Source organism: Chiloscyllium punctatum, chromosome 18, assembly GCF_047496795.1.
Source record: "Chiloscyllium punctatum isolate Juve2018m chromosome 18, sChiPun1.3, whole genome shotgun sequence".
NCBI lineage: Eukaryota > Metazoa > Chordata > Chondrichthyes > Orectolobiformes > Hemiscylliidae > Chiloscyllium > Chiloscyllium punctatum.
The window spans coordinates 93,638,702-93,662,112 of record NC_092756.1 but is presented as its reverse complement, the minus strand read 5'-3'; the positions used below and the strand labels follow the sequence as shown (position 1 = coordinate 93,662,112).

Genomic DNA, 23,411 nt, shown 5'->3' with positions numbered 1-23,411 from the left:
GCCTCCAGTCTGAAAATGAACCCTCCATCACCACCCTTTGTCTCCTAACTTCTATCCAAATGGCTAGCTCTCCCTGTATTCCATGTGATCTGAACTTGTTAACCAGTCTACCATGTGGAACCTTGTCGAACGCCTTACTGAAGCTCGTACAGAAAACGTGCATCCCCTGCTTTCATCAATCCTCTTCGACACCTTTCCAAAAAACTCAAGTTAGTGAGACACTATTTCCACACACAAAGTCATGGCGAACATCCCGAAGAAGTCCTTGCCTTTCCAAATACATGTAAATCCTATCCCTCAAAATCCCATCCCTCAAAATCCCCTCCAATAATCTGCCCACCACTGATGTCAGGCTGACTGGTCTACAGTTCCCTGGCTTTTCCTTACCACCTTTCTTTAAAAAAATGGCCCCATGTTAGCCAACCTACATTGTTCCAATACCTCACTCACGGCTACCAATGACACAAATATTTCAGCAAAGGGCCCAGCAATCACTTCCTAGCCTCCTAGATGGTAGAACAAGTGTGAGAATCTGACTGTTGCTTGTATTTGGAAAGGCAAGGACTTATTAGGGATGGTCGACATTACTTCGTGTGTGGAAATAGTGCCTCACTAACTTGAGCTTTTTGGAAAAGTGTCGAAGAGGATTGATGAAGGCAGGGGATGCACATTGTCTGTACGAGCTTCAGTAAGGCGTTCGACAAGGTTCCACATGGTAGACTGGTTAACAATTTCAGATCACATGGAATACAGGGAGAGCTAGCCATTTGGATACAAAATTGGCTAGAAGTTAGAGAGACAAAGGGTGGTGATGGAGGGTTCATTTTCAGACTGGTGGCCTGTGACCAGTGGTGTGCCACAAGGATCGGTGCTGGGTCCACTGATTTTCGTCATTTATATAAATGGGTTTTAAGTCTCCTTTAGGTAAAGCAAATACACGTCACTGAAAAACAAGTCAAGATGCCTGACTGAAACATTCATAAAGGGACATGAGATGATGCTGCTCCTTTAATAAGGTTATTAATAAGTTGTCCTTGGCTTTTTTTTCAGAGAGGTCGTAAAAGACACAGACTCTGCAAAGACTAAGTTGAAGGGTTTTAGAGCCAATTTGATGAGAGCTAAACAGATACTGCCTCAGGCAAAAGGCTTTCAAGTTTTAAAAAAACACTTGTACAATGAAAGGAGAGTGAGCACTTTTCCCAGCTCAGCTTTTCTCTGGCACTCTGACTGTTCACTGAAGGCATTCAGGCAGCTGTAAAAGTTGCTGGACCCAAAGATGCAGGTGCAGGCTTTCCTCCCCCTCTCTCTCTCTGACATCCCTCCTGTAAGACCCTGTGTTTGATTGTACCTTTTGTGCCAAAGGGGTGTTTATGGGGACTGTTGCAGGTATTTGGAACAGCTTCATTGAGTTGGGATGATCTGTTGGGTTTTTGTAGAGGTTAAGTTACTCAGTATTCTTTTCCCTTTTGTTTATGTTTCATTCGGTAATCTTGTAAATAAATTCTGTTTTGTTTAAAACTAAGTGGTTTGATCAGCTGATTATCTTCTGGAATATCCACTTTATACCTGCTTAAAACAACTGGCAAAATTAGAGTCTGGGCCACTTTCTTGAAATGTGTTGAGGGGGTCTGGCCTGGTCCATCACAGACATTACATTAAAATCAAAGTCAGACCACTCAAGAGAGCATTTGAGAAACACTTCCTCACTCACCCCTACCAAGAGTCGGTACTAGTTTTACCAGAAATTTAAAGTCCAAGATTAATTTTTTTTTTTGCTAGGTCAAGGTTATTAAGGAATATAGAATTAAAGTAAGTTACTGAAGTCATAGATCAGCCACAACCTTGGTGGATAGTGGAAAAACATGAGAGTCTGAATGCTGTGTTTGAGTGAGTCAAAGCAAAAATGGTCTCTCCTTAACCTGGAGTGCTGAGGTCAGTTCTAACAATTTTGGTGAGAGCTATTGAAAGGTACAAGAGTGTGGGACGCAGGTTAATACAGTAAATGAACTGCTCTCCCTTTATTTAGGGACCTCTTCAAAGATGGTCACAATTGGATGCTCACTGTGCTGGAAGACATCAATCTCAAAACCGGTCGCTACATTTATGCTACACAGTAGTTTTAAAAAAACACTCAAAGCTTCTCATTCACTTTTCCTAACACTCCGAAAGTGTCACCTGATCTTGAGGATCTGTTTTGTTTCCTTCTCATTGTAGGGTGATGTTGAGATGATTACCAATCGATCCAGCAAGTCAATTGGAATTCCATGAGGGCTTTTGTAGTTTGTACCACGGATCCTGAAAAACAAAAGCTATTAAGCAAAATGCACACCCCCTTTCTCACTGTCTTATATTTCAATGTATCAAGGTTTCACAGCCTAGCATTGTGAATAATTTTGCTTCAAATGGATTTTAAAAATTCTTTTCACAGGATATAGAATTGTCGGCTACACCAGCATTTGTTGTGTCCCCCTTAATTGCCCTTGTGGTGGTGACATTGAGCAGCATTCTTGAACCACTGAATCCCATGTAAAAAGTGGCTGAAGACAAAAATGTCCTGAAAATTTCTTTTACCAAGGAATTGTGTAAGTATAAGCATTGTTAATTATCTTTAATAAATGCACAGGCCTCTTTAAATATGTAGAAATCCTTTTGTCTATCTTCTATTACTCTCAAGACTGTGTTAAAATCCCCAAAACGACCTCAGCATTCTGACCTCTGTAACGTTCTTTGTGGTCATTGTTCTGTGACCTACTGCAACATTCCTGGACTGATCTCCTCAATGTTCCCTGACTTTCATGGAACAAGGGAGTAGGAAAAGGGGTGTAGGGAAAGGGCAGGAAAGTGGGCATGAGGAATGTTGGAACATTCACAATCCTATAGACCGAAGGAGCAGGATCGAGGGCCCGAACGGTCGACTCCTGCTAAAATCATGTGCCTTGCCCTCACTGCTCTTTGTCCTCCTTGACGCTTCTCCTCACCTCCAACTCCTACACTACACCTGACCTCTCAAGGACTTTGCTGCTCACACGCACCCCATCCACATCCCAGTCTGCAACTCCTGAGTTAACCAACCTTCGTTTCTGCCTCTGATTCACTTCTCCAGCTATGAGGTGTGACTGCAGAGGCTGCAACAGCCGAGCCTGAGACAGACGGAATCCCTGAGTTAAGGAGCAGCGAGGTCTTTCCCTCCTCCTGTTGCTCCCCACTGCACTCCACTGCTAAGAGCTTGAAGTGCCCATTTTCGTTTAGACACTTCGCTGTTAAAAATTGATTGTTTGTTGGAGCTATCAGTTGACTGACAGTCGCTTGGATTAAGCTGCTCCATGAGTGGCTTTGTAGGTTGTCAGACAGTCACGCTGGAAACAAGTGGAAACAGGGGGCTGTGAAACTGAGTGTTCCAATTGTTTTCAACACAATTGTCCAGAAATCCATGTTACAGCCCAAGAAGCAGCTAATCAGAGTTACCATCAGTCAACTTACAAATGGATGTTTTTTAATATATAAAGAAAGTCCTTGAAGGTTGGAAAGAAGAATCCAAATGGTAGATTTCCAAAATCCTAATGGCAAAGATTTCTCAGCTCTGGTGTGGTGCAAGTGCTTCAGCAACTCACGGTTAATAGGAAATGGCTTTACAGTTTTACTAGTGGACCCAGCCACACGTCTGGGCCTCCCACGAAGAAAATATTTGAACAGCTTTCATTGACAATGTGGTCGTACCTGGTTATCCCACGGTTTGTTGCCATGATCAACACAGGGGCCATGTCACTCTCCAAGCCACGGTTTAGGAAGGAGAAGCATTCTATGTCCAGCATGTGGACTTCATCGATGAACAGCACCTGGAAAAGTCCAGAACAAGACCAGTCAATATGCTGTACTTTCAGTAATACTTCATGAGGGAGGGCAGTACGAAGGACCATATCTTCATCACACCAAACAAAGTAATGGGAGTGAAAGAACCGGATCACTGCACACTCACCCCAGGGATTATCTCTGCTTTTCCCTCTTCCCGCCATTCAGCCACCTTGGCGTTGATCTGCTCACGAACTTCAGACTTTATTTCTCCAGTATCACCTGTGAAGATGCAGCATATTGATAACGCTTATCGAAGCTTAGTGCTTCTGTGACTGACATGGATGCACAATGCTGAAATCCATGCTCCCAGTCACCGGTATCATTGACTTGAGATGCAATAACTACAAGATTGAAGGAGAAATTGCCTTTAAAAATACCAGAGAATGAGGACAAACTGGCCAGTGGAAACTACCCAAAGAAGAGGCAAAACAATGCCAATGGCCCAACTAGGGCTTTGGAAAGAATGAACATTTGTGCCACAACATCAGCCACCCGTCAAACCAGTGAAAATCAAACAGGTCAAAGCCAACAAATATGAAATAGGAACAAAACTGAGACAGCAATTCTGGTCTCCCTGCTATAGGAAAGATGCCGTGAAACTTGAAAGGGTTCAGAAAAGAATTACAAGGATGTTGCTGGGGTTCGAGGATTTCCTCTATAGAGACAGGCTGAATAGACTGGGGCTATTTTCCTGGAAGGTTGGAGGCTGAGGGGTGACCTTTTAAAGGTTTATTATATCATGAAGAGCATGGACAGGTGAATAACCAAGGTCTCTTCCCTGGGGTGGGGGAGTCACAAACTAGAGGGCATGGGTTTAAGGTGAATGGAGACAGATTTAAAAGGGATGTAAGGGGTAACATTTTCACGCAGAAGGTGGTGCGTGTATGGGATGAGCTGCCACAGGAAATGGTGGAGGTTGGTACAATTACAGCATTTAAAAGGCATCTGGATGGGTATATGAATAGGCAAGGTTTCAAGGGATATGGGCCAAGTGCTGGCAAATGAGACTAGATTAATTTATGATATTTGGTCAGCATGGATGAGTTGGACCAAAGGGTTTGTTTCCATACTGTACAATTCTATGTCTGTGTTTGGAGCACAGTTCGCCAATGTATCAGGAAAGGGACGATGATATCTGGACCACAGGCTGTAGTTTAGTCATACTGTGTTTGAGACCCATGGGCCTCACAAAATACAGTAGAAAATGTTTTGACCTATGAGCACCACTGTTATGATAGCAGGGACAAAAATAATTAAAATAAAGAGGCAGTAAAATAGCAGTGACATGCAGTTTGCTAGGATTTTGCACCCAGGCCACAACAGATCTGACAGCTATGATGATGATTTGGGTTGTGAAATCCTACATGGCAGTGAGGGATGTGTGTCCAAGGGTTATAACAAAACATAGGAGAAAGTGAGGACTGCAGATGTTGGAGTACCAGGGTTGAAAAATGTGGTGCTGGAAAAACACAGCAGGCCAGACAGCATCCGAGGAGCAGGAGAATCGACATTTCGGGCATAAGCCCGATTCCTGAAGAAGGGCTTATGCCCGAAACGTCGACTCTCCTGCTCCTTGGATGCTGCCTGGCCTGTTGTGTTTTTCCAGCACCACATTATACAAAACATAGCACAGGTTAATAGTATTTTTCTTTCTGCCTCTCATGCTGAGCTTTAGGCTGCAATTGAAAGCTTGCTTGATGATTGGTTACCTTCACTTTGCGTACAACACTGCGTACTTATTCTTCCCGTGATGCAGGCAACAAGCTGGTGGACCTCTGTTTGTGTGTTTCAGAGACAGTGTCGAATCAAATCTAGCCAGATGAACATTCTAAGTATGTGTTATAGCAAGGTATGCAACCTGGCAGCAGAGCATTTAATCTGAGCCTGATTCCACTTTCATCTTAATTTCACAAAATGTTTTAGTTGGCAGGAAGGGGGTGTTAGGAAGTTGAAGTTAACGAATAAAGACTAGGTGGGAGTCCAGGTCAAATCTCCTTTCATCTCAGCCTACAGGTTCCAAGATCAACTGAAGTGACACTGCCACTGGGAAGCCTGAGATCAGCTTGCAGCGCAGACACAGCCCTGCACTCAGTCGATGGCTATCTTTTGGAGGTACTGTGGGACACATTCGAAGCACCTAATCTTTCACAATCTGCAGCGGCTGCCCTTTGAGGAGCTGAAAGGCCGGAGCAAATCTTACCGGAGAACAGAGCCAAAAATCCCTGTGTCCTACTGTTGATCACATCAATCTCATGTAATGTCACTGTATGAACCACCTCCTTCCGTTTCTGAAGCTCTCCGTCTGGGCACTGCACAAATTTTGTCTGCAGAAAGGAAAGTTTTGACAAGGTTATCTTTTAATTTCAGTTTTGTTTTCCCATTCACACCCACCTGGTTTCCTGAGGTAGTGGTGCATTTTTACCAACTCAGTGAGCCTACGTCAGCATTGTAAGCAAGTTATTCTGTCAGTGTTAGAAATGCAGGCTTCTTTTGCAGCTCCAGAGATGATGGAGAGCAGCTGGTGCATGTCACAATACATCTGAAAATAGGTTGATTAAAATAGAAAGAGCTGGGTTCCGTGAGGATACTTTTGGAATAGTGGTAGTGTCCCTACCTCTGGGCCAAGAGGTCTGAGTTCAACTCCCCACCTGCCCTGGATGTGCGTCACAACATGTTGGAACAGGGTGATTAAAACAGCTGCTAAGAGTTGGGCTCCTTCCTCTTCAAATCCATTTTAATTCCCTATCCTTCCCTCTCATCATCCCTGCTGGGCACTGCTTGTATAAACAACAATTTACTGGTGACAAGGGTTATTCAGTGGAAGACACCTGGGAATCACTTGTCCAAGATTTCCCAAATGGAGGAGGAGCATCCGGGAAGGTGTTGAAAAAGCATAACACACCCCCATTCCCGGAACCACCTTCTGTCCCAAGAGTTACAGAGCCTGTGGCAGCTGCGTCAGTCTGTACAGCCATCTACGGACAGACCCTAGGAATGGGAGAGAGTCATCCTCATCTGCAAGGGACTGCCAATGAAAAAGTGAATTTTTAAAAACAAAACAACAGCTTCCTGGTTAGACTTCTGCGGTGCAGTGGTAGTGTCCCTACCTTTCAGCCAGAAGGTCCAGGTTCAAGTCTCAACTTCAGAAGTATGTCATAACACATCTGGATAGATCAGTTTATAAACACTGAATATTTGGGTTCCCACCACTTCTAATTCCATTTTATTTTAATCCCTCCGTCTTTTCCTACATTTCCATTTTGTTAATTGTGTCTTATACTTAGTGGGCAGTGCTTTAACGTATTAATTTAATTAGTGATATTGGTGTTTTGAAAAACAAGGATTCACTTACTGACACCAAGGAGAAGGAATGCTATTCCCCACAGAAACGCACATGCGCATTAACATATGCATCTGTGAACGGGGAAGGGATTGGGCAAGGACCAGACCACGGGCGAGGAAGGAGGGAGCATCACACTCCATCGTTACCCCCCCATCCATATTCTCTTCACAGTACCCCCCACCCCCATACATTCACTCATCCACCCCTCCAGCGTCATCCATGCCCTGCCCCATCCTTCCAACCTCATTCATTCTCAACCCCCTACAGTAAATCCCCCCACCCAAAAATTCATATTTTGGAGAGACCCCCTCGCCTACCAATCCTAGAGACCTTTTCTTCTGCCAAATCCTATTTCAATGTCACATTTGTTCTGTGTACAAGCACTGTGTGGGCTTTGTACATAACACAAAGACAGAGAGTTTTACCTGATCAAGCATTCCCCAGAACGTTGTGGGAAGCCAGGGCTGGGCCCCTTAAAGAGATATTTGTATCAATGACAGCCAAGGGTTAGATGCCGGAAAATAATGTGGTGCCATTATTTAAGAAAGGCTATAGGAAAAGCCAGGGAACTATAGACCAGTGAGCCTTATGCCGGTGGTGGGTAAGTTGTTGGAGGGAATTCTGACAGACAGGAATTATATTTATTTGAAAGGCAAGGAATGATTAGGGACAGTCAACATGGCTGTGTGCATGGGAAATCGTGTGCCTCGAGATTTGGTGTTGGGTTCACTGCTTTTCGTTATTTATGTAAGTGATTTAGAGTCATAGAGATGTACAGCATGGAAACAGACCCTTCAGTCCAACCCATCCATGCCGACCAGATATCCCAACCCAATCTAGACCCACCTGCCAGCACCCGGCCCATACCCCTCCAAACCCTTCCTATTCATGTACCCATCCAAATGCCTTTTAAATGCTGTAATTGTACCAGCCTCCACCACTTCCTCTGGCAGCTCATTCCATACACCTACCACCCTCTATGTGAAAAGGTTGCCCCTTAGGTCTCTTTTATATCTTTCCCCTCTCACCCTAAACCTATGCCCTCTAGTTCTGGACTCCCCGACCCCAGGTAAAAGACTTTGTCTATTTATTCTATCCATGTCCCTCATGATTTTGTAAACAACTATAAGGTCACCCCCTTCAGCCTCCGACGCTCCAGGGAAAACAGCCCCAGCTTGTTCAGTCTCTCCCTATAGCTCAAATCCTCCAACCCTGGCAACATCCTTGTAAATCTTTTCTAAACCCTTTCAAGCCTCATAATATCTTTCCGATAGGAAGGAAGCCAGAACTGCACGCAATATTCTAACAGTGGCCTAACCACTGTCCTGTACAGCCGCAGCATGACCTCCCAACTCCTGTACTCAATACTCTGACCAATAAAAGAAAGCATACTAAACGCCTTCTTCACTATCCTATCTTCCTGCAACTCCACTTTCAAGGAGCTATGAACCTGCACTCCAAGGTCTCTTTGTTCAGCAACACTCCCTAGGACCTCACCATTAAGTGTAGAAGTCCTGCTAAGATTTGCTTTCCCAAAATGCAGCACCTTGCATTTATCTGAATTAAACTCCATCTGCCACTTCTCAGCTGATTGGCCCATCTCATCAAGATCTGAGGTAACCCTCTTCGATGTCCACTATACCTGCAATTTTGGTGTCATCTGCAAACTTACTAACTGTACCCGTTATGCTCGCATCCAAATCATTTACATAAATGACAAAAAGTAGAGGGCCCAGCACCGATCCTTGTAGCACTCCACTGGTCACAGTCTGAAAAACAACCCTCCACCACCACCCTCTGTCTTCTACCTTTGAGCCAGTTCTGTATCCAAATGGCTAGTTCTCCCTGTATTCCATGAGCTTTAACCTTGCTAATCAGTCTCCCATGGGGAACCTTGTCGAATGCCTTACTGAAGTCCATATAGATCACATCTATCGCTCTGCCCTCATCAATCTTCTTTGGTACTTCTTCAAAAAACTCAATCAACTTTGTGAGACATGATTTTCCACTCACAAAGCCATGTTGACTATCCCTAATCAGTCCTTGCCTTTCCATATAAGTGTATATCCTGCCCCTCAGGATTCCCTCCAATGACTTACCCACCACCGACATCAGGCTCACTGGTCTATAGTTCCCTGGCCTGTCCTTACGACTCTTTTAAACAATGGCACCACATTAGCCAACCTCCAGTCTTCCAGCGTCTCACCTGTGACTATCGATGATACAAACATCTCAGCAAGAGGCCCAGCAATCACTTCTCTAGCTTCCCACAGAGTTCTCGGGTACACCTGATCAGGTCCTGGGGATTTATCCACCTTTATGCATTTGAAGGCATCCAGCACTTCCTCCTCTGTAATATGGACATCTTGCAAGGTGTCACCATCTATTTCCCTACAGTCTATATCTTCCATATCCTTTTCCACAGTAAATACTGATGCAAAATACTCATTTAGTATCTCCCCCATTTTCCTTCCAAATGCTTCCTTCTTTTTCTTAACCAAACCCTCAATTTCTTTAGTCATCCAGCATTCCCTATACCTACCAGCCTTCCCTTTCACCCTGACAGGAATATACTTTCACTGGATTCTCGTTATCTCATTTCTGAAGGCTTCCCATTTTCCAGTCGTCTCTTTAAGTGCGACCATCTGCCTCCAATCAGCTTTTGAAAGTTCTTGCCTAATACTGTCACTATTAGCTTTTCTCCAATTTAGAGCTTCAACTTTTAGATCTGGTCTATCCTTTTCCATCACTATTTTAAATCTATTAGAATTACAGTCACTGGCCCCAAAGTGCTTCCCCACTGACATCTCAGTCACCTGCCCTGCCTTATTTTCCAAGAGTAGGTCAAGTTTTGCACCTTCTCTAGTAGATACATCCACATACTGAATCAGAAAATTGTCTTGTACACACTTAACAAATTCCTCTCCATCTAAACCCTTAACACTATGGCAGTCCCAGTCTATGTTTGGAAAGTTAAAATCCCCTACCATAACCACCCTATTATTCTTACAGATAGTTGAGATCTCCTTACAAGTTTGTTTCTCAATTTCCCGCTGACTAGTAGGAGGTCTACAATACAATCCCAATAAGGTGATCACCCCTTTCTTATTTCTCAGTTCCACCCAAATAACTTTCCTGGATTTTATTTGGATGTGAATATAGGAGGCATGGTTAGTACGCTCACAAATGACACTAAATAGGTGGTAAAGTGGACAGTAAATAAGACTATCTCAGAGTACCAATGGGACCTTGATCAGATGGAGTTTAATTTAGGTATATGTGAGGTGTTCCATTTTGGTAAGACAAACCAGGGCAGGACTTGTACAGTTAATGGTAGAGCCCTGGGAAGTTCTGCTGAACAAAGAGACCTTTAGGTACAGGTGATCAGTTCCCTGAAAGTGGAATTGCAGGTAGACAAGGTGGTGAAGAGGTGTTTGGCATGCTTGTCTTTATTGGTCAGAACACTTGAGAATAGGAGTTGAGGCATCATGTTGCAGCTGTACAGGACAATGGTGAGGTCACTGTTAGAATACTGAATTCAATTCTCATCACCCTTCTATGGGAAGGATGTTGTTAAACTTGAGAGAGCGCAGAAAAGATTTACAAGGATGTTGCTGGGAATGGAGGGTTTGAGTCACAGGGACAGAATAAATACGTTTCAGTGTTTTTCCCGGGAGCGTCGGAGGCTGAGTGATGATCTTACAGAAGTTTATAAAATCATGAGGGGCACGTAGAAGGTGAATAGCTAAGGTCTTTTTTCTAGGGTGGGGGAGTTCAAAGGTTTAAGGTGAGAGGGGAAAAATTTAAAAAGAACTCGAGGGGTAACTTTTTCACGCAGATAGTGGTGCTTGTATGGAATGAGCTGCCAGAGGAAGTGATGGAGGCTGGTACAATTGCAACATTTAAAAGGCATCTGAATGGATGAATGAATAGGAAGGATTTAAGAGGGATATGGGCCAAATGCTGACAATGGAATTGGAACAGACTGGGATGTCTGGTCGGAGAGGACAAGTTGGACCGAAGGATCTATATTCGTGCTGTATGATTTTATGATTCTCTAAACACACGTTTCTGAGTGAACGCGCACACACAGTTGCTCTGCGGATACAGTATCAACAGACACTGCCTTAAAGAAACAGCTGGTTCCCACTCTTTCCAATTCCATTTTGATCTTGCCTTTCCCTTTTTCCCTACCCTTTGGGTTTATTGCACTGTCTCAGTGGTCAGTGCCTGTAATTCGTTAGTTGTTTAATTTGTGAAACTGGCAATTTAAAATTAAAATTGACAGTTTATTATGACACCTTCCCCCCCCCCCCCCCCCCCCACTCCATTTTGATTCAGTCCCATCCATTGTTTCAGCCTCTTTTTGTTATTGTTACATTGCCCTGGAAGGGTGTGTAATTTGATTACAGGGTGATCGGGTAATTTGGTGATCAGTTAAACTGTAAAGTGCTGGGTTCCTACAGCTCCCAGTGAGCAGTGTTTGTGTAATTTGTTAACTAGGGATTTGGTAGTTTGATTTTCTTAGAAAGAGATGGCTTCTTTTTGGACACAGAAGGGCTAGAAAGGGAAGGTAGAAACTGGTGTTTGTTTTAGACTATAGATTGACAATAAAACTCTTGTAAATCTCTGAAAGACATTTGCTACCTAATTTAACATATGCAACTATAGATAATTTAACAGTCCAGTGTAATCCAACAAACACACAGAGAAAGATATCATCTAGTCAGTCACTAACAACATCTTCTTCTCCGATTGCTTCTCTTGCTCTTCAAGGGGAAGGGTGCAATGGACCTCAATGAAAATCTCAATAGGGTCTATGTGTGTGTGTGTGTGTGTGTGTGTGTGTGTGTGTGTGTGTGTGTGTGTGTGTGTGTGTGTGTGTGTGTGTGTGTGTGTGTGAGTGAAGCTTCCTTCCCTCCACCCTAGCCACTGAAAACTACCACTAAATGTTAACATGCACACTGATATTTTCAGTAGGAGCTTCTGATAGAAATAGAAAATAGGAGCAGGAGTAGGTCTACTCCGCCATTCAATCTGATCTCCCAACTCAGTAACCTGTCCCCTCTTTGTCTCCTTTGATCCCTTTAGCTCCAAGAACTATATCTAAGTCTTTCTTGAAAACATTCAGTGTCTCAGTTCTCCAGCAGCTAGGGTTTTAAGTAAACCGCCCAAAAGAATATACTGCAGAAGACGTACCTGGGCTCCCATTGCATCGTAATCACGAGCTCGCGTGAAGGACCGCCCCAGCTTGCTAATCTTTCCTGTTGCTTTATCAATGGTAATCACATCTCTACAAAAAGCAGGGAAATCAAAGTTACACCATTAGTTATATCAGACAGCTGTTAAAAACCTTGGGCTCCATCCCATATGAAGTAGTACAATTTAATTTTAAAAGAATTGAAGTTGCTCCCCCAACCATGGCCTACTAACCAACACAAAAAAGCAATCAAAATTAGGACATTACTCATCCCTGTGGCTCGACCCATTGGACAAAATGAAACTCTCAGCCATAATGTCATCACCCGTGGAAACAGAAAATCAAAGTCAAGTCGGACCGAGGGGTCTGTTTCTGTGCTGTATAATTGTGACTCCTTTTCACCAGGCTTTTGTTATGTTCCTGTTCAAGCAGCATTTACAAAGGGTTGTGACTAAAACATGACTGCAATAGCAGCATCAGATAGAGAGATATTGTTCAGCAAGGGGGTGAAACCTTGTCGCGGACACAGACAGGAATGTGGATTTGTGGTTACGATCAGAGCAGCTATCGTCGTCTTAAACATCATAGCTGGCTCCAGGCTCAATCTTGCTTCTCGTTCAGATGTCTAACATCTGGAGGTGCATGTGCTTTGGAAAACAGCTACCTGAGCAGATGGCAAGATCACCAATAGGAGATACCTCCTCGAGGACAGTACTAAGGGAAGTAGTCAAGTTGCAGCACCACTTACATAACGATATACATAGCTCCCTCGCAGAACTTCAAGTTATTACAGTAACTTCAAAGGCAACACTGATCATCTTTATATGTTGCTGCAGCTCAGATAAGGGGTTGGCAGAGAAAGAAGAACTGGAGAAGGTTGAGAATAGAACAACCGGGACGGGCGGGCAATACAGACCATCCGAGGGAACTATCACAATATTTCTCATCAGTTAAATGCGAGACGTCACCCACCCAGCTTGCACTTTCTCTTTTGTCAAACATTCGATCATTTTCGTCCCCAGGTCATAAATTGTCTCCATCTCTGTAGTCTTCAGGGTTAGCTTTCCAACCTTTGCACCCTGTGAGAAAGAAAATACACGTGATTATGCTTCTGGCCAATCTCCAAGAATTATGTCGGAACTGGGAAATAGGACAAGAAAGGAATGAGATGCAGTGGCAATGTTACTGGATGAGTAACCCACAGGCCCAGGCTAATGGTCTGGGAACACTATTACAGCCGGTAGAATTCAAATTCAATTAATAAATCTGAAATTGAAAGGTTAGTCTCAATTATTTATCGTGCCATCATTAACTGTTGTGAAAACCTATCCAAAACATTCATGCCTTTCAGGAGAGAATTCTAACACCCATACCTAATCTGGCTTACATGTAACTCCAGGCCCACAGCAATGTGGATAACTCCTAATCACCCTCTGAAATCTTTTAGAGAGCTAATCAGGTCAAGGAAGATTAGAAAGGGACAAGTCACGCAGGCTTTGCCTATGACACTCGTATCCCATGAAAGAATGAAGGAAAAATATAGTTTAAAGCCTATTGAATTATAAAATTTCTCCAACTTTCATTCATCAGTCTGAAATTACCGTGCCAGTGGCGGGTCTGTCAATTTGAATTTCCACAACTTCCCCTTCTATTATTTCAGTCTCCTCTCTGTTTTGGGCGAAAGAAAAAGTTGATTAAAATAAATCCATATTAAATTAGTACAAGATTTTCATGGAGACCAACTGTACACAATTGCAGCTGCACCCTTCTACTGCTTCACAAACTTCATCATATAGCTACAGCACTTGCAAATTCTAACTGTCCCACATCAAAATCTGGCATCCATCTGTTTATATCACAGTATCTTCCTCCAGCATTAACGGGCATTCAAAAGTATGGGTGAGGACTCAAAAACAACACAAGGTGGGGCTTATTTTGAAGTCGAGGGAAGATTTCCCTGTTGTTGCCGAGAGGGTGAGAGAGAGAGAGCGAGAGAGAGAGAGACTGGCTGACTGATTGAACAGAAGGCACATAAACATGAGCACAGAGAGGAACATAAGCACTGTCCAATATTGTAACATATGCTTCTCCCAGTAAGCAAAGATACACCTTGTAGTTTGTTAAAGAATGGACAAAGGGAGAAAAGCCAACCTCTCTCTCTCTCTCTCCAGCAATATTGTATTTGCATAATGGTTAAACATCAATTTCATTCACAGTCAGATGTGTGAGAACATTACTGAGGCCAAATCTTGCAGGCTCCTGACTGGTAATTAAGCCTCTCACCTTCATAATTTGATACGCAAAGATGTCACTTTTGATTCTGACCATTTCTTAACTCATTTTTGTAACTGCCCACCTTACTGCCCGACAAATATTCTGATTCATAAGGATCTGCCAACAATTCATGTCACACATGTGTGGTTACATTGTAGAACAATATTGATCTTTTTCCAGAGAAACATAGTACTGATCATCAATGAGCAAAAGTAAAAGGATTAGCAGTTTGAGTTTTACTGTATGGAAGTAGTCTTGATTTCAATACAGTTGGGGAACAGAACAATAGTGGAGGACAACACATCTACAGCTCAGGGAACGAGAGAGGATTGGTTCAGAGGAACAATGACCTTAGTAACATTGATATAGCAGAAACACAGCAACAACTGGCTAGTATAACACTCTCTTAAACAAACAAGGCAGGCTACACCTACTTGATCCGGACCCCAATGGACCTGCGAAAAGCCTGAGTTAGGGCTTCTGTCTTGCTCATCTCCAGAGAGAAAATTTCACTGCCAGCAATAGCTGTGAATGGAGTGTCCTGTCCTAGAGCTTGAGCCATCCCTGAAGAATACAATAAGATATTTGCAATTATAACAAGGGCAGAAAGTACAGTGCAGCCTTTTTTAGTCAGGTTAACATTTCAGACGGATGTTACAGAAAAATGCAAGACACCAAATGGAAAGATTAATCCTAAGCATGATTTCAAGCTAAACAATAACTGCGGGATATGGTCAGAAAATGAGTAAAAAGTTGAGGAAACACTTCTTTACGAAGACTGATAAAAGAATGATCAAGGTAAGGTGGGTGCAAGATCAGCCATCGCTCAAGAAGTAATTACAAATCTCCACAAGCATTCAAGCAAGACTCCTGCAAACTTGAATCCAATGGACTGGACACTGTCTGAATAATCAAGAGGTATCACCCCAACGTGTCTTAATCTTTTCCCCGATTCTCATCCAGAGGAGAATAAATACAATACTTTGAAAACACTGCAGTATGGCAGTAGTGACATTAGTAACTGGAAGGAGTTTGGAACTGTTCAGAATGATTAGGACTTGTCCATCAAGTCACAAGTTCAAATATTTTAATAGAAGCAAAGTGACAGCAGAGAACAACAAGCAGATCTTGCATTCGCAATCCCACTACCTTGCGAGATACCCTGTGACCTTGTGTCCAAAAGTCAAGATGTGTAGGAGCCAGTGTTGGACTGGGGTGGACTAAGTTAAAAATCACACAACACTAGGTTATAGTCCAACAGCTTTATTTCGGATCACTGCTCCTTCATCAGGAGCTGTGGAAAGGGATCATAAGAAACAGAATTTATAGCAAAAGATTACAGCTGTCATGCAACTGAAATGATATATTAGATTAGATTCCTTACAGTGCGGAAACAGGCCCTTCGGCCCAGCCAGTTCACACTGACCCTCCGAAGAGTAACCCACCCAGACCAATTTCCCTCTGACTAATGCACCTAACACTATGGGCAATGTAGCATAGCCAATTCACCTGACCTGCACATCTTTGAAATGTGGGAGGAAACCGAAGCACCCGGAGGAAACCCATGCAGACATGGGAAGAATGTGCTAAACTCCACACAGTCACCCAAGGCTGGGAACGTACCTGGGACCCTGGTGCTGTGAGGCAGCAGTGCTAACCACTGAGTCACCATGCACCTAGACAAACCTAGACTGCTGTCCACAGCTACATAATGAAGTGGCAACGCTCCAAAAGCTCGTGCTTCCAAATACACCTGTTGGACTATAACCTGGTGTTGTGTGATTGTTAACTCAGTCCATGAAAACTGATGGCAGAAACTCATACACCCAAGTAAACTTCATCCTCAAATCAACAGACAGCTGGCAATTTGATTCAGATCAGGTAGTACTTCATGTTTATACAAGAGCTGACTGGACCAATTGTATTTATTTCTATTACATTTTAACAGAAAGCATCAAGTGGGAATTGTTTGGAGATGTTGCTGAGATATCATCAGGTACATTACAAAGTCAAGTATTTCTGAACAACTTCAAAAGCAAATTAAGTACTTGATTTTAGCACCATGCCAGTAAATCATCTTACCCATTGCAATGGCAGTCTTTCCTGTTCCGGGCTGGCCAGCAATGAGGACTGCTCTCCCAGCGATTTTTCCCTCCTTAATCATCTCAAGAATGACTCCAGCAGCACGTCGAGCACTGAGCTGGCCCACCATCCCCTGAGAGACCTGAAGCAAGAGAACCACGAGCAGCTCCAGTCAGGATACATCCACAGCACACAAAATAGGCAAGCCTGGTGCCCTGGGTTACAAGTAACTGCATGTTTGGCAGTGGTGTGGGATGGGGAGGGGCCTGCGAGATGGAAAGTGAAAATATCTGCAGAGCAATGCAGGTACTTTGTCAGTCCCTCTGGGAAATATCTGTATACTCAGGATAACAAGCCTGCAACTCCATAGACCTGTCTTCACTGATCGGGGTCTCAAACATCCTTCCCCAGCATCTACCAACTCATTGGTGCTTCTCATTTTTGATTAATCAATGCAGGCCTGCAGTTGTGCTCTCAAACCTTTGAACGCAGCATCCCTTTAAACATAGAATTCCCAGTCCGAATGTCCTGTTACAGCATTTGCTACTTATAGGAGTGTAGCACTACCACTATAGGAAATATTGATGCAACTACTGAAATAACAGGCTACTATGTCAGTAATAACCCAATGAACAGACTAAATAGAAGGCAGATGAGCCTTCAGCCTCTCTCACATCCAGTTTGGTGAGGGAACTCCAATTTGATGGGGTTATTTTAAAGCAGTGCTGACGGACACACATTACCAACTCACATCCTTCATTTCCTTTCATGCTCTTTTCAAATATCTCTTCTATGCTCACACAGATGAGGGAATAATCCTGAGGAATGGAATACATAAATATTAAGAACCTCAGGCTTTTCTTCAGTATTATTTCCCAGTCATGATCAGTAGGGCTCACGGCACTGTAATATTTATCACGCTCTGCCCTAAGTGCGACATTTTCCTTATGTGTGACCAGGTGCCAGACCCAATGCCAACATCCACTACAAACTGGTCAAGGTGGACAAACTAATTTCACAAGGTAAAATACTGGATTAGTGGTGCTGGAAGAGCACAGCAGTTCAGGCAGCATCCAACGAGCAGCGAAATCGACGTTTCGGGCAAAAGCCCTTCATCAGGAATAAAGGCAGTGAGCCTGAAGCGTGGAGAGATAAGCTAGAGGAGGGTGGGGGTGGGGAGAGAGTAGCATAGAGTACAATGGGTGAGTGGGGGAGGAGATGAAGGTGATAGGTCAAGGAGGAGAGGGTGGAGTGGATAGGTGGAAAAGAAGATAGGCAGGTTGGACAAGTCCGGACAAGTCAAGGAAACAGTGCTGAGCTGAAAGTTTGAAACTAGGATGAGGTGGGGGAAGGGGAAGTCACTTGATCAGAAAACTTAACACTTCCTTTCAATATCACCTGCTTAAACGCAACAAACTGACAGGATAAATGGCTTAGAGAATAAATGGCCAGTCTTGGAGTCAAGTTCTGGGTTCAATGCTAACCAGTGACCTCGACTGGAAAATTAATTCACACAAGTATTAGGCTTGATAATGGAGTGGCAGAGAGTCAAATATTAAGTTAAAAATCACACACCACGAGATTATAATCCAATAGATTTATTTGAAAGTTCAAGCTTTCGGAGCAGTGCTCCTTCGACAGGTAGGTACATAATGAAGGAACAGTGCTCCGAAAGCTTGTACTTTCAAATAAACCTGTTGGACTATAACCTGGTGTTGTCATTTTTAACTTTGTCCATCCAGGTCCAACCCCAGCACCTCTACATCATGGGAGTCAAATAGGCTGCTTCAAGAACAGCCATTTGGAAGAGGCACAGGAAACACTGTCAGCACAGATGGAAATGTACCTAACTTACACCAATAGGAAAGAAACTTGCAGAGAAGTTGTGTTTGTGTTCTAGTATGAGGACCCAGCTTCAAATCAAGTTACTGCAAGGAACTATGTAATTCCCTTCAACTTCAAATCCACTGCCTTAGTGCCTTTGCACGGTACCTGTCGGGGTTCCAGCGCATCATCAAGTCCCAAGCCACGGATATGCGAATGGGCACCTGTTGAAAGTTGAAAGATGCTATATTATTACAAATTATTGAATTTTACTCAAGTTAATTTTACATTCAACAATCTGATTTTTTAAATAAGGTTTTGATGTTGATTGTGACTATGAAACACAGGTGTATGCACAGCAAACGACACATCTAAAGTTGAGTTGAATTTGAACTAGACCAGGTGATGCTCTCCCAGTATCTCAGTGGGTAAAAGCACTATCTGATGGACATAAGATGGGCCCAGTTTAGAATTTTCAGATGATTCTCAGTGGTTGATGATGGCTCAGTGTTCAGCACTGCTGCCTCACAGAAACCAGGGACACACGTTTGATTTCACTCTAGGGTCACTGTCTGTGTGGAGTTTGCATGTTCTCCCCAGTGTCTGCATGGGTTTCCTCCGGGTAATCCAGCTTCCTCCCACAATCCAAAGATGTGCAGGTTAGATTGACTGGCCGAGGGAAATGCAGGGTTACAGGAATAGGGTAGGGTGCTGGGTCTGGCTGGGGTGCTCTTCGGAGGATAGGTGTGGCCTCAATGAGCTGAATGGCCTGCTTCCACACCATAAGGATTGTATGATTCCTGTTAGAGTACAAACTAAGTCTTAAAATTGGCTCCAAAAAGTCACAGTAAAAATTAGGTGTGCCCTTTGGTCTCCATGACTCTGACTACCCAGCACTCGGGCGCATAGCTCACTAACATCTACTTAATTAGGTCAGTGTCTTGCAACTGGGGATCCCACCCTAAAAGAACCCTATGCAATTTTCTGGTCCCTCTCTCAGCATTTCTATCACTCAAGTGCAGGATTTCGATTTCCACACTTGTCAGGGAGGATAAGAATCAACAGTAAATGGGACACGTCCTACACAGTCTGAAAACATTCATCCTCCACTGCTTTGCAACTTCCATTGTGCATACAAAAGGGTGCAGCTGCTACTTGATACAAGACCCCATTAATGGCACCAGCTCAACAAATAAAATCCAAACCATCCGAAGAGTGAAGTGCATTTAATTAAAATAATAATTTAAATAATTTTGAATTTCCATTCATTTGATAGTATTTTACTTTGTTGCCCTCCTCGCTTTATAAAGCTGGGACAGAAAGAAGTTTGGGTTCCCAATGGAGTTTCCAATATGTAATGGAGTTACTTAACTCAAAAAAAATTGAAAAGCAGTGGGTAGGAGGCTCAGTAGGGCTTATGTGGGTGACCACTGGAAGGATATCTACACTCCAGCAGTGGAGGAAAGAAACTAAACAGTGGACAAATTTTAAAAACAAGCATACCGATTCTCTCTATCCTGGTGACATCTCTAACTTCAGGAACCTTTGTTGCTGTGGTCTGAAAGTCAATATGCACATATTGAAAAAGGGACGAGTTTTAATTATAGCATAAAATTCGACAAGCGGGTCACACAGTAACTTAAAGGCACAACACAACTGAAATCAATAAACATCTTTTCCTCGAATGATGGTTTGTAATACATTAATACTACTCTCTTACCAATGTTATCTATGTTATACAATTCAGTATCAACTGTTTGAATCTCTTATCTCAACTAATGTCAGACTGTGGGTTGATACTTGGAATGGCAACTACAATACTTGTATTGCTTTGCCAGAATCTTGACCACTCTGAAAGAAGTGCAAATGACACCCTCTTGTCTCTGCAACCTTAGTGAACATAGGAGCTCTTTTAGGTTGAAATGAATAAACTAAATAAAAGTATACTGGTTAGCTGTAAACAGATTGAAGGGCAGCTGTCTAATGCCTGATGTGGTTCCTTGTTTAAATCCTGCTTTTACAAGACTGAAGTTCAGAGTGGGAGCCGTAGGCCAGACAAAAAGGTCACATTTCAGCAACGGAACAACTTGATATTTTGATTCAGATCTCTCGAGCCACAATCAGAAGCAACTGCTTCATGCAGTTGTTGGCCCCCAGCCTCCTAGACAGAAAATCATGGGCTCAGTCCTCACTCCAGGGCCTGAGCACTCAGTCTACACGGACATTTCAGGTAACTCCCCTAAAGTTAGACATGGCAGGAGGGGGGGGGTCAATATTCAAAACGGTGAGGAAAGTAGAGTCGCAGGTAGATAGGATAGTGAAGATGACGTTTGGTATGCTTTTCTTTATTGGTCAGAGTACAGATCATGTTACGGCTGTAAAGGACATTAGTGAGGCCACTTTTGGAATAGTGTGTGCATTTCTGGTCTCCCTCCTATCAGAAAGATGTTGTTAAATTTGAAAGGGTACAGAAAAGATTTACAAGGATGTTGCCAGGGTTGGGGGATTTGAGCTACAGGGAGAGGCTGAACAGGCTGGGGCTGTTTTCCCTGAAGCGTAAGAGGCTGAGGGGTGACTTTATCGGTTTATAAATTCAGGAGGGGCATGGCAAGGCCATAGACAAAGTCTTTTCCCTGAGGTGGGAGAATCCAGAACTAGAGGGTATAGGTTTAGGGTGAGAGGGGAAAGATATAAAAGAGACCTAAGGGGCAACATTTTCACAGAGGGTGATATGTGTATGGAATGAGCTGCCAGAGGAAGTGGGGGGGGTGGGGGGGGGTGGCAGATGGGGGGGTGGGGGGGGTGGCAGATGGGGGGGTGGGGGGGGGTGGGGGGGGTGGCAGATGGGGGGGTGGGGGTGGCAGATGGGGGGGTGGGGGTGGCAGATGGGGGGGGTGGGAGATGGGGGGGGGTGGGAGATGGGGGGGGGGGGGGAGATGGGGGGGGGGGGGGGAGGAGAGTTTCGGGGAAACGGGATGGGACGGGGACCGGGATCTCGAACCTTCTTCGGCCGCGCAGCTCCCTCCCTCGCCCGGTCCCGGCTGAATGATAATGACGCTCCCCTCTCTCCCCCACCCCCCGGGGGGGGCTCTCTGTCTCCCCCCACCCCCCGGGGGGGGGGCTCTCTGTCTCCCCCCACCCCCCGGGGGGGGGGGCTCTCTGTCTCCCCCCACCCCCCGGGGGGGGGGGCTCTCTGTCTCCCCCCACCCCCCGGGGGGGGGGGCTCTCTGTCTCCCCCCACCCCCCGGGGGGGGGGGCTCTCTGTCTCCCCCCACCCCCCGGGGGGCTCCCTGTCTCTGTCTCCCCCTCCCCCGGTGGTGTCTGTGTCTTTCCCCCTCACCGTTGCCATGCTGCTGCCGCCACCGGTCTCCAACCGCCGACAGCACTTCCGGTTGCACCACCCGCCCGGCTCCGACTAGGAAACAAACGCAGAGAAACCTAGTTCCGGGCCATTCCCCACCTTCCCACAGCCTAAACGTCATCACAATCAACAACAAATTGTCTATACCATACTCTAGCGCCTTTAACGCAACGAAACCTCCCAAAGTGTCTCTCAGGATGATTGTAGAACAATGTATGACTCTGAATCACGTTAGAGCAGATGAATAAAAGCTTGATCATGGATCTCAAGATCTATAAGGAGGAGATTAAAACATGGAAAGGGAGAGGGAATGACTTCCAGAGTTTTGGAGTCCACTGGCAGCTGAATACTTAGCTCCCAGTGTAGGACCAATTGTTGTTGGGAATTCAAAGAGCCAAGAAATAAAAGGGGGGAGGGGGTTGATTGGAGGTTTGTGGGGTTGAAGTGGATTACTGAAATAAGTTCTCTTGATTTCCAAAATATTTGATGGCTGGGATTTCATAGAATGACTACAGTGTAAAAAGAGTCCATTCAGTTCATTGAGTCTGCACCAATCCTCTGAAGAGCATCCCACTCATCCAATCCCTGTAACCGTGCATTTCCCATGCCTAACCCATCTAATCTTTATATCTTTGGACTGCGTGAAGAAACCAGAGCACCTATCAGAAACAGGGAGAACATGCAAATGCCACACAGTCACCCAAGGATGGAATCAAACCCAGGTCCCTGGTGCTATGAAGCAGCAGCATGAACCACTAAGCCACCTGGAGATTTATTACACTTCAGTAGTATGGGATATTAGTAATTTTTAAGCGAGGCACTAAGAGAGGGGTTTAGGAAAAGAGAAGATAGAGTTTACAGGAGATAATGGCTGATCTCTGTAGCTCAAATTTCTATAATAACATAAATATAAGTGACCCATTTGGCCCTTCAAGTTGACTCCACAGTGTCTGCATGGGTTTCCTCCGGGTAATCCAGCTTCCTCCCACAATCCAAAGATGTGCAGGTTAGATTGACTGGCCGAGGGAAATGCAGGGTTACAGGAATAGGGTAGGGTGCTGGGTCTGGCTGGGGTGCTCTTCGGAGGATAGGTGTGGCATGTTCTCCCTGTTTTTGATAGGTGCTCTGGTTTCTTCACGCAGTCCAAAGATATAAAGATTAGATGGGTTAGGCATGGGAAATGCACGGTTATAGGGATTGGATGAGTGGGATGCTCTTCAGAGGATTGGTGCAGACTCAATCTAATCTAATCTAATCTAATCTAATTTGGCCCTTCAAGTTGACTCCACCATTCAATAAAACATCTGAAACCCATGATTCCCTTAAGGGTAGCAATCCAGCCAATCACATTCCCCAGCTCTAATCCTGTAGCCAGGCAAATTTATTTCTCTCAAGTGCCCATCTAATTTGCTCCTTAAATTATCTCTGTTTCCAAAACCCTGATAAGCAGTGAATTCCAAGTCAATGCCACTCAT

The 23,411-nt window shown here is 44.2% G+C and overlaps 1 protein-coding gene across 2 annotated transcripts in view; it reads right to left on the bottom strand.

The window, feature by feature from the left end:
• ruvbl2 (RuvB-like AAA ATPase 2) overlaps positions 1-21,978 on the bottom strand; it is a 28,641-nt gene extending 6,663 nt beyond the window's left edge. The window contains exons 1-12 of one of the 2 annotated variants that reach the window (XM_072588799.1): positions 21,916-21,978; positions 20,079-20,133; positions 18,744-18,799; positions 16,752-16,893; positions 15,104-15,233; positions 13,997-14,063; positions 13,368-13,474; positions 12,395-12,488; positions 6,053-6,176; positions 3,977-4,071; positions 3,718-3,836; positions 2,176-2,295 (exon numbers count right to left, since the gene is read on the bottom strand). In XM_072588799.1, coding sequence (XP_072444900.1) covers positions 2,176-2,295; positions 3,718-3,836; positions 3,977-4,071; positions 6,053-6,176; positions 12,395-12,488; positions 13,368-13,474; positions 13,997-14,063; positions 15,104-15,233; positions 16,752-16,893; positions 18,744-18,799; positions 20,079-20,133; positions 21,916-21,924 — 1,118 coding nt within the window. In that variant the 5' untranslated portion in view covers positions 21,925-21,978. Of the gene's footprint in view, positions 1-2,175; positions 2,296-3,717; positions 3,837-3,976; positions 4,072-6,052; positions 6,177-12,394; positions 12,489-13,367; positions 13,475-13,996; positions 14,064-15,103; positions 15,234-16,751; positions 16,894-18,743; positions 18,800-20,078; positions 20,134-20,295; positions 20,315-21,915 lie in introns of those variants that run through there. The other variant, XM_072588800.1, reaches the window with a different exon arrangement.
• Between the last annotated feature and the right edge of the window lie 1,433 nt (positions 21,979-23,411).